The sequence below is a fragment of the Pristiophorus japonicus genome, chromosome 2, assembly GCF_044704955.1.
Source record: "Pristiophorus japonicus isolate sPriJap1 chromosome 2, sPriJap1.hap1, whole genome shotgun sequence".
Lineage (NCBI taxonomy): Eukaryota > Metazoa > Chordata > Chondrichthyes > Pristiophoridae > Pristiophorus > Pristiophorus japonicus.
The window spans coordinates 269,886,949-269,904,033 of record NC_091978.1 but is presented as its reverse complement, the minus strand read 5'-3'; the positions used below and the strand labels follow the sequence as shown (position 1 = coordinate 269,904,033).

At 44.6% G+C, this 17,085-nt stretch overlaps 1 protein-coding gene across 1 annotated transcript in view; it reads right to left on the bottom strand.

Annotated features, from left to right (window-relative positions):
* Positions 1 to 17,085, bottom strand: part of tmem192 (transmembrane protein 192) — a 57,937-nt gene that overhangs the window by 30,128 nt on the left and 10,724 nt on the right. Inside the window, exons 2-3 of the mRNA XM_070864360.1 lie at positions 6,633 to 6,782; positions 3,806 to 4,058 (exon numbers count right to left, since the gene is read on the bottom strand). Of these exons, the coding sequence (XP_070720461.1) occupies positions 3,806 to 4,058; positions 6,633 to 6,782 (403 nt within the window). The remainder of the gene's footprint in view (positions 1 to 3,805; positions 4,059 to 6,632; positions 6,783 to 17,085) is intronic.

Here is a 17,085-nt window from a genome sequence, read left to right as displayed (position 1 = left end):
ACATGGGAGTGCATGCTTTACAGATACACAACAGGGAGGGGGGGGGGGGTGTTTTATTGTTGTATTTTCATATTGTTGCTGTTTTTTAAATTTATCCTTGGGTGATTGTTGGGGGTGGGGGGAGGGGGATTGTTACAGTTGAAAAATGATAGTTAAATTAAAAAATGTTATTGAATTTTACAATTGTTGTGCAGTGCCTTCTAATAACACAAGTTAAGGTAAAACATCAATGCAACTGTTGTACAACAATGGCCAGGCCAAGGATAAAACGTAAATGCAAATGCAACTGTAACTGTGACTGCCACCAATGTAAGTTCATGCAAAGTGTTCATTTATGAGCTGCTGGCACAACAGCTTTGCAGCCACGTAACTCCCATGGGGTTTCTCCAGTACTCCCTGGGGGGCGGGGGCAGTGAGACCATGGATTCATTGCCAGGCTGATTGTCCTCCCCGAAGTCCTCACCAGCCTCCTGCTCCTCATAGTCTCCACTTCCACCTCTACTCCTTCCTAAGATGGACCGGCAGCCCCATCTGGCAATTGTTGCCCTCTCCTTATAGCTAGGTTATGCAACATGCAGTGCAGCACACCACAATAAACTCAGCGACCAGGTCAGTGTGATACTGTAGGCTGCCTCCAGAGTGGTCCAGGCAGCTAAAGCACTGCTTGAGCACTCCAATTGTCTTTGATGATATTGCGTGTAGCTTTCGTTGTAATGCTTCTCGGCTTCCGTCAGGGGATTACGCGGGGCGGGGGTCATGAGCTAGCTGGCAAGGCCATATCATTTATCTCCCAGCATCCAACCATGACCTTCTGGCTGACTGTCAAACATGTCTGAGACAGAACTCTCATGCAGGATGTGCGCATCATGGATGCTGCCTGGAAATTTAGCATTAACTGTCATGATTATTTGGTTGTGGTCGACAACGAGCTGCACATTCAGGGAGTGGAATCCCTTTCAGTTACGAAACATCTCCGCGTTCTGTAAAGGTGCTTTCAGGGCGATGTACGTGAAGTCTATTGCTTCCTGCACCTTGGGGAAGTTTTCTATTCGAGAAACCCAAAGCCCTCCCGATCTGTATCTCACTGGTCATAGGGAAGTTTATAAAGTCCATCCTGCGAGCGTAAAAGGGCTTCAGTCATCTATCGAATGGAGTAGTGTGTGGCGTGCTGAGATATACCACTGATGTCGCCAGCTGAAGCCTGAAAGGAGCCAGATGCGTAGAAGGATAGTGCCGCAGTAACTTTTACCTCAACGGACAGTGCGGTCCTGATGGAGCTGGTAGGCTGCAGATCCCCTTTGATGAGTTGGCATATCTCATTGATGACCACCTTCCGGAAGCGCAGCCTCCTAAGACAAGCGTTCAGACAAGTTGAGGCAAGATTGCATTTTCCTGTATGTTCGTCGGCTGTATGTTCTTCTCCTCTGCCTCGGCATTAGTCTGCCACCTCTTTGATTGGCCCCTTCACTTAACTCAACTTCAGACGTCAACATGTAAGCATTTACAAGTAATGGTAGAGAAACTACAGGCCCCATCACTATCACTGCTGTTATAAATGCCCTTTGTACTAAAAAAATATATAAATTAATATATATATATATAAATATAAGTATAAATATGAGTGGATCTATCAGTAAAAGACCCTTAAATAACTCTCAAATTATAAGCCTCTTGTTTAAGCAGCCTCCGCACTTCCTCCGATGTTCAAAATGGCGTCTGTAGTGCCGAGTTCTGTGAGGAAGGCCAGGTAAAAGCAGCTTTTCTCCAGCGATCTTTTCGGCGAGCGATCAGCCCGGCGATGTGCCGAAAGGCGATCACCTCAGCGACCTCAACTTTCGACTTTTCAATCAAAATGGGAGATAGTCTGCTTTTTTGGGCGATATATGGGCACTAACCCAGCGATCTGAAGTGGAAAGTCTAGCCCTCAGTGTTTCCACTTGTGGGGAAGAGCATAACTAGAGGCCATCAATATAAGATAGTCACCCACAAATCAAATAGGGAATTCAGAAAAAAAAACTTTTACCCAGAAGGTGGTGAGAGCGTGGAATTTGCTTACCACAGGGAGTCGTTGAGGCAAATAGTATAGATGCATTTAAGGGGAGGCTAGATAAACATATGCGGGAAAAGGGAAGAGGATAATGCTGATAGAGTCAGATGAGGAAAGACAGGAGGAGGCTCGAGTGGAGCATAAACACCGACATGGACTGGTTGGGCTGAATGACCTGTTTCTGTGCCGTATATCCATTGTAATCCTATGTAATTTTGTTTTAAAAAAGTCACGTTTCACCCTAGACACAGCGCAACAAATACATGGGACAAGTCAATCTAAACGTTTAGAGGCCAATTAGAATATGACATCATCAACAGGTACAAAAAGATGAAATTACTGCACTTTCCAAAAAGCGAATTGAGATTATAAAAGCAATGTTAACTTATTAACCAGGCTTTGGCTTATTCTGTGTCACTTTGTTCTTGAAATGAGGCAGTGGGCTGTCCTGGTTCACTATAATTTAGCAAAATTGTTTGGAACCTGCAACACTACACTAATGATTGCTGGTTACATAACAATATTTCATAAATATCGATCAGTCATCAAGCATCGTTAAAAAAAAGAAACTGCAGTCTTCCATTAGAATACAAAACCTGCAGTGACAACCAGTGTTTCAAGTTGGTAATATCCTCACCTCAGAGTCAGAAGGCTGTGGGTTCAAGTCCCACTCCAGAGACTGGAGCACAAAAGAAAATCTAGACGGACACTCTAGTGCAGAGGCAGGTGCTATCTTTTAGATGAGATGTTAAACCGAGGCCTCGTCTGCTCTCTCAGGAGGACATTAAAGATTCAATGGCACTATTTTGAAGAGCAGAGGAGTTATCCCCAGTGTCCTGGCCAATATTTATCCCTCAATCAACGTGACAAAAACAGATTAGCTGGTCATTTTCACATTGCTGTTTGTGGGAGCTTGCTGATCGCAAATTGAACATAAGAACATAAGAAATAGGAGCAGGAGTAGGCCATTTGGCCCCTCAAGCCTGATCTGCCATTCAATAAGATCATGGTTGATCTGATCTTGGGCTTAGCTCCACTTCCCTGCCCACTTCCCATAACCCTTCACTCCCTCATCACTCAAAAATCTGTCTGAATATATTTAAGGTGGAGACAGACAATGAAATTGGCTTCCACCTTTCCTACATTACAACAATGACTACACTTCAAAAAGTACTTCATTGGTTGTAGACTGCTTTGGAATGTCCGGTGGTCGTGAAAGGCGCCATATAAATCCCAAGTCTTTCTTATTTATATCAATGGTGGTATGTTCTGTTATACAAGCATCCTTTAATACTGTTTTCATAGTGCTTCAGGAAATGGTTCTGCAATACCAGCTGTTGTAGTAATTACCCCATTTATACTGTGAGGGTAGTCTGTATAGCTTTCACCCCATATTCTAAAAATATATATATACACGTGCAGTTGTGATGCCAAGATTCAGGACATTTTGCTGGCGGTTGCTACCCTCAAATGTTACCATAAAAAAGGTCACTGATAGCAAAATGTTTTCCAGTTCAGTCTGCAAATTTGGCTGTCTCCAGCAGAAACATTTAGTTTGCAGTCAGAGGTGAGCTACCACTTACAACCTCCCAACATTGGCAGCATTCCCAGACTTCAGAGCAAAGCATATGACTTTCTGATCTGCATAACTTAGCAGTGCACCAGGTGGTGTCTTTATCCACCACACTACATTCAAACACATTTTAGTTAAAATACTCACACACCCTTATCTCCCCAATTACAGTACATCTTGCTCACCTGCAGAATGAATAAAAAGTGGCAGGTGCTTCAGATGTCTTGTGGAGCGGTGCAGTGAGAGATAGCCTCTATTCCTGGCTTTGGAGTGCTGAGCTTGCAAGTAACATTCAAAGAGAGCATGTAGAGTCCAAAGAGCACCTTTTGTGATTATTATAACAGTCGCAGGCTTGAAGGACCCAAGGATATTTTTACAATTGTCAGCTGGTGTAACACACAAAAAGCCCAAAGAAAATGCCAGAGCCACAAAAGCAACCTAGAACAAATAAGATACACTTACTTCATTAAAATTAAAAAAGGAACTCAATAGCAAAGCAAATTTATTATATCAATGAATCCATATCATGCTTTAGCTTTGTGTATATGGTTTAACTTCTTAAGTTCCCTGTTAATAGAGAGTTTGTGTATAAACAGGTTTTAGGTGTGAAACACCTCAGATATCCAAGTGAACTTGGACTTGACTTGTAGGAGGAGATCTAAACAAGTCAGTAATTTACTATTATACACAGTTTCCAAGTTGGTTTATAATTTTTTTTAAGTGAATGCCTTCATCAGTAACATTTATACGACATTCATAGGTTTGTGCTGTTTCAGAATGTCTGGAACATACTGTACAGGGTCATACTGGCTTCAAGGATTACAAAAAGTCTCCAATGGCAGACCAACCAATTACTCCAGACTCTCATTCCTGTGATAATAGGCCACTACTGTTTTAGTGAAGACCACTAATAATAATTAGTCACAATGAAAACTGTTCACACAACAATTTTTCAACCATCCAGTTTGACATTTCAAATGTCACAGACAAATTTGAACCAGGATACAATAATTTGAATTTCACACTACAAATCATGATTTCAGGATGTGGCACCAGCTTGAAGATCTCAATTTGTGGGGGGGAACATTTTTTAAAAAAAAAAGTACCAAATCAACCTTTGGGCACATTTAGCAGTTTTTTAAATCTATAATCATATACTATATTTTTAAAATACAAATTTGAAATGAATTACCCAAAGCATATTTTGCATCGGGCAAAGGAAAACCAAATATGTTTTTGTTAAAAATTTCTTCAACAGCAAGTTTGTCATAAAAGTGCGGTTACCATTGAAGACCACCGTTACTACCTGGAACAACCGGATTTGAAAGACAACTTATACACTGCTGACAATGGGCCCAAATTTCCGCCCTCTGGAAAAACAGCGCATCTCCATAAGGTGTGCTGACTTTCTGGAATAAAAAGGGCGCCAAAAACTTACCTTGTGATTCTCCGGTCTGCTCAGGACGTCTTCGTACTCGGCGTGGCACAGCACAAGGAGTCGGGGGCGGAGCCAGAGTCAGGTCCCGGTGCTGAAAACAGTGCATGTGCAGTAGCTCCAAGTCCCCGAAGTTACGTGGGAAGGGCCCGACCCTAGCCCTGGCCGAATGGGCTCCCCGGGCGAAGATCGGGACTCTGACCTCCCTCCCGTTCAGCCTTCCCCCTTCTTCACCCGCCCTCTTCTTCCACCCTCCCACTTCTTCCCGTCGTCAGCAGGACCCGCCCGGCATCTCGCTGGGGGCGGGCCCCGCCCAAAGTGTCGTCATCGTCAGCAATCCGTTCAGCCTCACACCCCACTCCTGTTCAGCCTCCCACCACCCCCCTCTTCTCCTCCTCCTCCCCAACCTCTTCTCCCCCTCCCACCCCCCCCCCCCCCCCCCCCCACCTCCCTCTCGTCAGCAGGGCCTGCCCTCCCGGCATCTCGCTCGGGGCGGGCCCCGCCCAAGGTCATCGTCTCCTCCTCCTCCTCCTCCTCCAGCCCCCCCCCCTCCACCCCCCGGTTCAGCTTTCAGCCGCCCCCCATCCCATCCCATCCCATCCCCATCAGCAGGGCCCGCCCGGCAGCTCGCTGGGGGCGGGTCCCGCCCAAAGTGTCATCGTCATCAGCCTGTTCAGCCTCTCTTCCCCCTGTCAGAGAGCAAGAGAGACAGCGAGCGAGAGAGAGCGAGCGCGAGAGAGAGCCACTCACTGGGGAGGCCCCGTCTCAGCATGCTGTTGGAGGGCTCCCAGTGCTGTAGTAGGAGAATAGAAACTTAAATTTTATATTGATTGCTTTTTTAAAATTTTTATTGATTTATCTATCAATCATTTATTATTGATGATAGTTCTTTATTTGTAAAAGTTTAATGTTTGTAAACCCCCCTTCCCCACACCCAATTTATAAATGTAGGCAAGGTTTTTCTGAGCGTACAAAAATCTATACTTACTCCACTCTAAGTTAGTTTGGAGTAAGTTTTCATTGCCTAAACTTTCAAAACAGGCGTAAGTGGCCGGACACGGCCCCTTTTGAGAAAAAAATCTGTTCTAAAATGAAACTATTCTAACTGACTAGAACTGGAGCAAACTAAATGCCGAGAATTGCAATTTCTAAGATGCTCCAAAAATATAGGATCAACTCAGGTCGAAACTTGAGCCCAATATTTCCACTCCAGAAGACCATTTTCTTTTTTTTTAATATAAAAAGGAGGGCTGTGGTAATTTTTCTATTTGTTTGATAAAATTGTGAAAATAAGTTTCAGTTTAATAGATCAAAATATGTAAACCATGAAATATCATTTGTTGCATGGTCTAAGAAATAGTTACATACAGGGAAATAAACACTATTCTACTGTATTTAAAACTGAGACAACAGAAATTCTGAAAGTCTATATTAAGTAGCTATTGTTTAAGATTCATTACTTTGCAGAGTTTGAGTATAGTACTACACACCAAGGAAACCCAACATTGTTGGAATGCAACACAATTCAAATAAATCACTATTCAGAGATGTTTCTATGTAGGAAATCCAACACTCACATGCAGAAAGGTTAACAGAATTCCCCACCATACTGTTGGCACACCTTGGAAATGAGCTCTCACATCACCAACTAGAGCATCACCATAAAGAAGGGGATGGTCTATTAGCGGATCCTCTTCCACACTTTGGGTTACATCAATAGACGAGTTCTGAAAAAAAAAATGATGCAAGAATGCTTTCGAGACATTTTTTTGTCCAACATCATCTGCAAGATTTTTGCCTATGCAAGTCAAAGCAATTGGTATAGCATTGATAGTTTGTACTGGAAAACATTTTCAACTTTGTATCCTAACTGCACAAAGGAGACATTCCATGGTGAAAACTTCACTCCTGCAATCCCACATTAACCCCTCATATACAGCACATACACTTTCATGAAGAAAAATGAGTCTAGGTGCATATTACATGCATTTTTGTGCACCATCCACAGCTAATCAAGGTACAAGTTCCTTTCTTTAGCAGTGTGAAGAAACATATATACAAGTAGCTTGGCAACATATTAACAGTGCAGAGTTAGATGCTCCATTGCAAATTTGGCTCAAGCTAAAATATCTCAAAAGAAAAGGGCTTCTCTTCTATTGTTAAGAATTAAAAAAAGGGACAATTGACAACAGAACATATCAACAGCAAATATAGTGAATTATTCTAGTGTATAGGCTGCTGAGGGAGGACAAAATGCTCACATGTCCAGTCACATCAAGGCACAATATATACTCAATTTAAATAAAATGAAAAATCAATTACATATGCTCTGTAGTAAAATAAATAGTTGATGATAGCCACCATGTAAAACTTTACCTCAAAAATCTTAAAATTAATCTTAGTTTGTTTTTAAAATATTTGGAAAAACATGCCGATATGATTGTAGTCCAGGCAAAGACACATTTCAACTTCTGCAGTGAATAAATATATTTTCTGTAAATTATTTTTAAACCCTCAGTTAAAAAAAATAAAGCAGATGTGCTCAAATTATCCCATTATTCTGTCTCTGTCAAAGCTAGTCTCACTTCAGGTGAAATTCTCAAATAGCATTAAATTTTGTTTTCCCAGTTGTTTCAAATCATTTAGAAAAACAAAAAGCACAGAAATGACGAGAAAAAGACAGACTTCCACTTACAGTAATACATCCTAGAAAATTATTTACATTGTACACACTCGGCCTTTGGCATTCATGTCTTCCTGCTAACCCCCTTCAGCTGACAATAGTGGTACCTCGAGGAAAAATATCAACTCCAGGCCCAGGTTTTTGTGGAAAGTTGAGGCCTTGGAGTAAAAATTTGTAAAAAGTACTGAGACACAAAATGTTATAGGTAGCGTCATCATGTTAATGTAATTGTTTAAGTAATTAAGGCAGAAACCTTATTATTTTGAACAAGGCAGTCATGTGTTTGTTTGAAAGAAACACTGAATGATTATGGATTGGTTTGGTTTAGTTTAGTTTGTGTTTTTTCAAAAATTGGTGGATTTTCAACTCCTCAGTTAAGATTTCTCATTTGTTGTAGTTTTCAATTTGAGCCATCAGAAAGTGTAAAACAAGAACTGTGAGGAAACTGTATGGTAAAAGTATAGTTTCTATAATACAGTATTACCAGTGGATCTCATGTGGTACTGCCCATGGTGAATCAACAGAAGAGGCAGTTTTCAAAAAGATGTTCTGGCATGTAGCATGTGTCAGCCGTGGCTCAGTGGGTGGCACACTCACCTCAGAGTCAGAAGGTCGTGGGTTCAAGTCCCACTCCAGATACTTGAGACATTAAAAAAAATCTAGGCTGACACTCCAGTGCAGAGCTGAGGCAGCGCTGCACTGAGGTGCCGTCTGCTCTCTCAGGTGGACGCAAAAGATCCCATGGCACTATTTCAAAGAGCAGGGGCGTTCTCTCCTTTTGTCCTGGCCAATATTTATCCCTCAATCAAAAAAAAGAGATTATCTGGTCATTATCACACTGCTGTTTGTGGGAGCTTGATGTGCGCAAGTTGGCTGCTGCGTGTCCCACATTCTAAAAGACTAAATGCCAAAAAGTACTTCATTGGCTGTAAAGCACTTTGAGATGTCCGGTGGTCATGAAAGGTGCTTTAGAAATGCAAGTCTTTTCATGTAACACAATGTGTTATCGGGGCCTGAGTTTTACCAAGACAATGGTTCGCGCCTGATTTTTTAGGAGCAACTGGTGGAGAACGGACTATTTTAAGAAATCGCAATTCTCCACATTTTTTTTTTTTCTGCAGTTCTAGTCAGGTAGAATAGTTCTAGTTTAGAACAGAATTTTTTCTTCAAAAGGGGGCGAGTCCGGCCACTGACGCCTGATTTGAAAGTTTCCACAGTGAAAATGTACTCCAAACTAAAGTAGAATGGAGCCAGAAGATTTTTGTAGAACTGAAAAAAACCTGTTCTACACATTAAAAAATCAGGCGCAGGTTACAAATTAGGCGCCCAGAACGAGGTGGGGGGGAGGCGGGGGGAAGGGAACTCATTAAATTCGACAATAAATCCTTATTTATACTTCTACAAATATTATACAAATAAATCCAACCTGAATAACATTTATAAACCAAGAAAAGATTAAATAAACCATCTTCCTAACTGTGTGAAAGTGCTTCAGCCAGGGAGAATTCTGCAGCTGTTCGTGCCGCTGAGCGAGAGAGGGAGAGGGCGCCGGGTCGGGGGGAGAGCGGGCGCCGGGTCGGGGGAGCGGGTGTCGGGTCTGGTCGGGCAGGGAGCAGGAGCCTCATTCACACAGCCTCAGTGAGGCCATTGGGCCAGGGCTAGGGGCTGCGTGCTTCGGGCCCCTCCCACACAGTTCGGCGCCTGGAACTACTGCACTTGCGTGCCGACTGTAGCGCGCATGTGCAGAGGTCCCGGCACTGTTTTCAGCGCCGGGACCTGGCTCCGCCCTCCCTACAGCTCGTGCTGGCTGCGCCGAGTGCCACAGGACCTGTAAGTCAGTGGAGAATACCGAGGATTTTTTTAGGCACCGTTTTAGGCGCGAAAAACGGGCGCCCAGCTCAGAGGGGCGCCCGTTTTTTTTTGTGCAAACTTGGGCCCAATGAATCAGATTGTATTTTTAAATTATGTTACAATCTGGTGTTTTTAAACTAGTGTTTTATGGATTAAATTCCAAAAAAGGTTCTAAAATAGAGATACTAGTACAGCTGCTGAAAACAGGAGTGATTAAATGAACAGCAGAATGTTGCCTGGCCTGCTCCATTTTCTGTTTATATTTCAGATTACCAGCATCCGCAGTATTTTGCCTTTGTTGTAATAGAAATTGGGGTCGTTTGTACCTCCCATTAACACTGGTGCAAATGTCATTTCGCCTGGGTGCGGCACCGCTAACGACTTCCGTTAAATTCAGTGGGAATTTAGCGCCGGTGATTAACCGTAGCGCCCCGCTCAGCTCTGCCGGCGATGACAACATCACTGTGCGCAGCGCCCCGTGTACCCTAACTTTGGTGTCGTCCCCTGAAGCTCCGCTGGGCAATGCCAGCAACAGCTTTAGGGGATGTGAACCTAGCGGCAGGCCGCTCACATGCCAATACTTAAAGGGGAGGTGGTGGCCATTGAAAAAAAATCTGTCGCTTCGATCGCCCAGTGGAAATCAGGAGACTTCACCCGAATCAAGCCCAAAACCTCAGTCTGACTGATTCAGCTACTCGCTGCATATACTGTTGTTGGGGCACCCCCATAATTGAGAGGCAATCAACCAAATGATTTACTGGAACTTGGAAAAATCCACATAGTAACAACAGGCATCTAATTGGAGGAGGTAGATGCAATAGTAGCCAAACGAGGAGAATACCTGGAAGAAATGTGGAAAAGTAGAGGCCAACAGAATATGTACAATGCAGAAATAGGAGAAAGAAATGTCTGGGAATTAAGCACTTGGTTTACTCAGAAAAGTCCAATGGCATCACAAGAACAGAATCTACTGCACCATTTATATAGCACCCTTTACAAACAAGCATCTCAAGATACCAAAGAGGCCTTTACTGCCTCCTTGGTTGATTTATCTGAGGTACCAAGAAATAAAAAGGGGTGGGAATGCATGGTACAAGATATGGGTTTGAGGTGAGGAAAGAGTTAGCAAGGTAGAGGGGTTTGGGGATACAGTTTCAAAGTGTGAAGCCGAAATGGCTGAAGGCTCAAAAACTGCCAGTAGAACAAAAACAGTTGGAACAGAGGAAGGAAAAACAGAAAGGCCAGAATCAGAAGAGCATATGTGCATGAAAAGGGTGGCAAATGCCATTAATTAATTTATAAATGAGACATTGTATGGTGTTTCGGGCACAGATCCAAGCGGAAAAAAGCTCCATACATGTCCACAGTATTTGTTCCAAAGCTCAGGGGTAGCTTATAACTGAGCTGTGCAGACGGGCAGGGAGGCAGTAATGGTGTTACAATTGGTCTTTAGTGTCTAGGATTAGGGAAAGTAAAATCAGTCAGGCATCCCACTATTGATTGCAATAGAGCTGGAAAGCATGCACATGATGTTGGGCTAAGAAACATAGAAAATAGGTGGAGTAGGCCATTCGGCCCTTCGCACCTGCACCACCATTCAATAAGATCATGGCTGATCATTCACCTCAGTACCCCTTTCCTGCTTTCTCTCCATATCCCTTTAGCCATAAGGGCCATATCTAACTCCCTCTTGAATATATCCAACGAACTGACATCACAACTCTCCGCAGTAGAGAATTCCACAGGTTCACAACTCTGAGTGAAGACGTTTCACCTCATCTCGGTCCTAAATGGCTTACCCCTTATCCTTAGGCTGTGACCCCTGGTTCTGGACTTCCCCAACATCGGGAACATTCTTCCCCTATCTAGCCTCTCCAGTCCCGTCAGAATTTTATATGTTTCTATGAGATCCCCTCTCATTCCTCTAAAAACTCCAGTGAATACAGTCTCTCCTCATATGTCAGTTCTGCCATCCCGGGAATCAGTCTGGTGAACCTTCGCTGTACTCAGTCAATAGCAAGAACGTCCTTCCTCAGTTTAGGAGACCAAAACTGAACACAATATTCCAGGTGAGGCCTCAACAAGGCCCTGTACAACTGCAGTAAGACCTCCCTGCTCATAAACTCAAATCCTCTAGCGATGAAGGGAACATGCCATTTGCCTTCTTCACCACCTGCTGTACCTGCATGCCAACTTTCAATGACTGATGTACCATGACACCCAGGTCTCGTTGCACCTCTCCTTTTCCTAATCTGCCGCCATTCAGGTAATATTCTGCCTTCACGTTTTTGCCACCAAAGTGGATGACCTCACATTTATCCACATTATACTGCATCTGCCATGCATTTGCCCACTCACCTAACATGTCCAAGTCACCCTGCAGCCTCTAAGCATCCTCCTCACAGCTCACACCATCACCCAGTTTAGTGTCATCTGCAAACTTGGAGATATTACACTCAATTCCTTCATCTAAAATCACTGATGTATATTGTAAATAGCTGGGGTCCCAGCACTGAGCCCTGCGGCACCCCATTAGTCACTATCTGCCATTTTGAAAAGGACCCGTTCATCCAGACTCTCTGCTTCCTGTCTTTCAACCAGTTCTCTATCTACGTCAATACATTACCCCCAATACTCTGTGCTTTAATTTTGCACAAGAATTTCTTGTGTGGGACCTTGTCAAAAGCTTTTTGAAAGTCCAAATACACCACATCCACTGGTTCTCCCTTGTCCACTTTACTAGTTACATCCTCACAAAATTCTAGAAGATTTGTCAAGCATGATTTCCCTTTTATAAATCCATGCTAACTTGGACCAATCCTGTCACTGCTTTCCAAATGAGCTGCTATTTCATCTTTAATAATTGATTCCAACATTTTCCTCACTACCAATGTCAGGCTAACCAGTCTAGAATTCCCCATTTTTCTCTCTCCCTCCTTTTTTAAAAAGTGGTGTTGCATTAGTTACTCTCCAGTCCATAGGAACTGATCCAGAATTGATAGACTGTTGGAACATGATCACCAATGCATCCACTATTTCGAGGGCCACTTCCTTAAGTACTCTGGGATGCAGACTATCGGCCTTCAATCCCATCAATTTCCCCAACACAATTTCCTGACTAATAAGGATTTCTTTCAGTTCTTCCTTCTCGCTAGATCCTCTGTCCTAGTATTTCCGGAAGGTTATTCGTGTCTTCTTTCGTGAAAATAGAGTGAAAGTATTTGTTCAATTGATCTGCCATTTCTCTGTTCCCCATTATAAATTCACCTGATTCTGACTGCAAGAGACCTACGTTTGTCTTCGCTAATCGTTTTCTCTTCACATATCTATAGAAGCTTTTGCAGTCAGTTTTTATGTTCCCGGCAAGCTTCTTCTCATACTCTCTTTTCCCCCTCTTTATTAAACCCTTTGTCCTCCTCTGCTGAATTCTAAATTTGTCCCAGTCCTCAGGCTTGCTGCTTTTTCTGGCCAATTTAAATGCCTCTTCCTTGGATTTAACATTATCCTTAATTTCCCTCGTTAGCCACGGTTGAGCCACCTTCCACGTTTTATTTTTACTCCAGACAGGGATGTACAATTGCTGAAGTTCATCCATGCGATCTTTAAATGTTTGCCATTGCCTATTCACCGTCACCCCTTTAAGTATCATTTGCCAATGTATTCTAGCCAATTCACGCCTCAAACCATCGAAGTTACCTTTCCTTAAGTTCAGGACCCTAATTTCTGAATTAACAGTGTCACTCTCCATCTTAATAAAATAATTTTCTACCATGTTATGGTCACTCTTCCCCAAGGGGTCTCACACAACAAGATTGCTAATTAGTCCTTTCTCATTACACATCACCCAGTCTAGGATGGCCAGCTCCCTGGTTGGTTCCTCGACATATTGGTCGAGAAAACCATCCCCAATATACTCCAGGAAATCCTCCTCCACTGCATTGCTACCAGTTTAGTTAGCGCAATCAATATGTAGATTAAAATCACCCATGATAACTGCTGTACTTTTATTGCATGCATCCCTTATTTCTTGTTTGATGCTGTCCCCAACCTTACTACTACTACTACTGTTTGGTGGTCTGTACACAACTCCCACTATCGCTTTCTGTCCCTTAGTATTCTGCAGCTCCAGCCATACCGATTCCACATCATCCTTTCTTACGATCGCATTAATTTCCTCTTTAACCAGCAACGCTACCCCACCTCCTTTTCCTTTCTGTCTATCCTTCTTAAATGTTGAATACCCCTGGATGTTGAGTTCCCAGCCTTGGTCACCCTGGAGCCATGTCTCCGTGATGCCAATTACATCATACCCGTTAACTGCTATCTGCACAGTTAATTCGTCCACCTTATTCCGAATACTCCTCGCATTGAGGCACAGAGCCTTCAGGCTTGTCTTTCTAACACACTTTGCCCCTTTAGAATTTAGCTGTAATGTGGCCCTTTTTGCTTTAGGTTTCTCTGCCCTCCACTTTTACTTTTCTTCTTTCTATATTTTGCTTCTGCCCCCATTCTACTTCCCTCTGTATCCCTGCATAGGTTCCCATCCCCCTGCCATATTAGTTTAACTCCTCCCTAACAGCACTTGTGAACACGCCCCCGAGGACATTGGTGCAGACCGTCCACTTTGTATTGGTCCCACCTCCCCCAGAACCGGTTCCAATATCCCAGGAATTTGAATCCCACCCTGCTGCACCACTCCTCAAGCCACGTATTCATCTGAGCTATCCTGCAATTCCTACTCTGACTAGCACGTGGCACTGGTAGCAATCCTGAGATTACTACTCTTGAGGTCCTACTTTTTAAATTTAGCTCCTAGCTCCCTAAATTCATCTTGTAGAACCTCATCCTTTTTTTTTTAAAAACCTATATCGTTGGTACCTATATGCACCACGACAACTGGCTATTCACCCTCCCTTTTCAGAATGCCCTGCACCCGCTCCGAGACAGCCTTGATCCTTGCACCAGGGAGGCAACATACCATCCTGGAGTCTCGGTTGCGGCCGCACAAACGTCTATCTATTCCCCTTACAATTGAATCCTCTATCACTTTCGCTCTCCCACACTTTTTCCTGCTCTCCTGTGCAGCCGAGCCACCCACGGTGCCAGGAACTTGGCTGCTGCTGCCCTCCCCTGGTGAGTCATCTCCCTCAACAGTACCAAAAGCGGTGTATCTGTTTTGCAGGGGGATGACTGCAGGGGACCCCTGCACTACCTTCCTTGCACTGCTCTTCCTGTTGGTCATCCATTCCATATCTGGCTGTAAACCCTTTTCCTGGGGTAAGATCAACTCACTAAACGTGCTATTCACGTCATTCTCAGCATCGTGCATGCTCCAGAGTGAATCCACCCGCAGCTCCAGTGCCGCAATGCGGTCCATCAGGAGCTGCAGCTGGATACACTTCCCGCACACGTGGTCATCAGGGACACCGGAAGAGTTCCTGACTCCCACATAGTACAGGAGGAGCATAACGCGTGTCCGAGCTGTCCTGCCATGACTTAACCCCCAAACTTCCTTTACTGAGTGCTATGAAATGGTTTAAGTACCACTGGCACATTGTCTACTTTAAAAAAAAAACTGAAACAAGCTGGATTAAATGAGAGAGAGAGAAGAAAAATCACACTCGAGAAAAATTTCGAAGAACAGGACCATTGCACTGTCCAGCAATTGAGGCAGAGACATCGGTGATATTTTTCCAGCGACTTGAGGTGTCTACCGTACATGGTCCATGTCTCTGAGCCATACAGAAGCGGCGGGTATTACTACAGATCTGTTGACCATGAGCTTGGTGGTAGATTTGATGGCCTGGTCTTCGAATACTCTTTTCCTCAAGCGGCCGAAGGCTGCACTGGCACACTGGAGGTGGTGTTGAATCTTATCAACAAGGGCAGACATTGACGACAAGAGGCTCCTGAGGTATGGGAAATGTCCACGCTGTCCAGGGCTACACCTTGGATCTTGATGACTGGGGGAGCAGTGCTGTGCGGTGGGGACAGGTTGGTGGAGGACTTTTGTCTTAAAAATGTTTAGTGTAAGGCCTATGCTTTCGTACGCCTCAGTGAATATGTTGATTACGACTTGGAGTTCAGCCTCTGTGTGCGCAGGCGCAGGCGTCGTCCGCGTGCTGTAGCTCGACGGCAGAGGTTGGGCTGGTCTTGGACCTGGCCTGGAGATGACGACGGTTGAACAGGTTCCCACTGGTTCTGTAGTTTAGTTCCACTCCAGCAGGGAGCTTGTTGAGTGTGAGGTGGAGCATTGCAGCGAGGAAGATTGAGAAGAGGGTTGGCGCGATGACGCAGCCCTGCTTGACCCCAGTCCGGACGTGGATTGGGTCTGTAATTGATCCGTTGGTAAGGATCACGGTCTGCATGTCATTGTGGAGCAGACGAAGGATGGTGATGAACTTTTTGGGGGCAGCCGAAATGAAGAAGGATGCTCTAGACCCTCACGGTTGATGGTGTCAAAGGCCTTTGTGAGGTCAAAGGCGGCCATGTACAAGGGTTGGTGCTGTTCCCTGCATTTTTCCTGCAGCTGCTGCGCTGTAAAATTCTGTCCGTTGTACCCCGTAGGGGACGAAATCCACACGGTGACGCCGGGAAGAGCTCCTCAGCCACAGGGTTGAGGAGGTCTCGAGCGACAACTTTCCCAATGGCTGATAACAGGGAGATTCCTCTGTAGTTGCCGCAGTTGGACTTGTCCCCTTTTTTTAAGATGGTCACGATCACTGCATCTCAAATTTGCCAGGATGTTCTTCTCCCTCGAGATGAGGTCATGTATTCGCGCCAACAGTGCCTCTCCGCCATACTTCAATGCCTCAGCAGGGATTCCATACGCTCCCGTAGCCTTGTTGTTCTTAAGCTGTCTTATGGCTTTTTCTACCTCGTACAGGCCTCAGGTTTTAGTGAGGTGGTGGCGGGCAGCATGCTGTGGGATGGAGTCGAGGACACTCGAGTCAAAGGCAGAGTCTCAGTTGAGGAGATCTTCAAAGTGCTTCTTACTGCCTCGGTGTCCTTGATGAGTGTTTCCCCATTCTTGGCCAGCAGTGGGGTGGGGCCTTGGGTGTTTGGGCCATAGGTGGCCTTGACTGCGATGAAGAATCCTCGCACATCATGGCTGTCAGCCAGCTGCTGTATCTCCTGTGCTTTCTCCATCCACCATCTGTTCTTTAGGTTCCGAGTTTTTTAACTGGACCTCCGCCTTAAACCGCCTATAGATCAGAAGGGAGAGAGCCTCCTGTAAATTGGAGTCCCTGACAGCAACAGACTCACTGGTGAGCCCCTGCCCCTGAACTCCTTCACAGGATGGCTTGGAGTTGTCCCTTGCTCTATGAGGCTATCCTTTGTCTCCAAAAACTCAAGATTGCCTAAACAGATGTTGGACTTTTCTACCATCCCATGCAAGGAGTTCTAAAGTTTCTTGCAGACCTGCAGGAAAGCTTCTGATGAATGGCCTGTAAGGTAGGAATGTGTGTGGGTCCAGCAGCAGCTGCCTGTCTAGT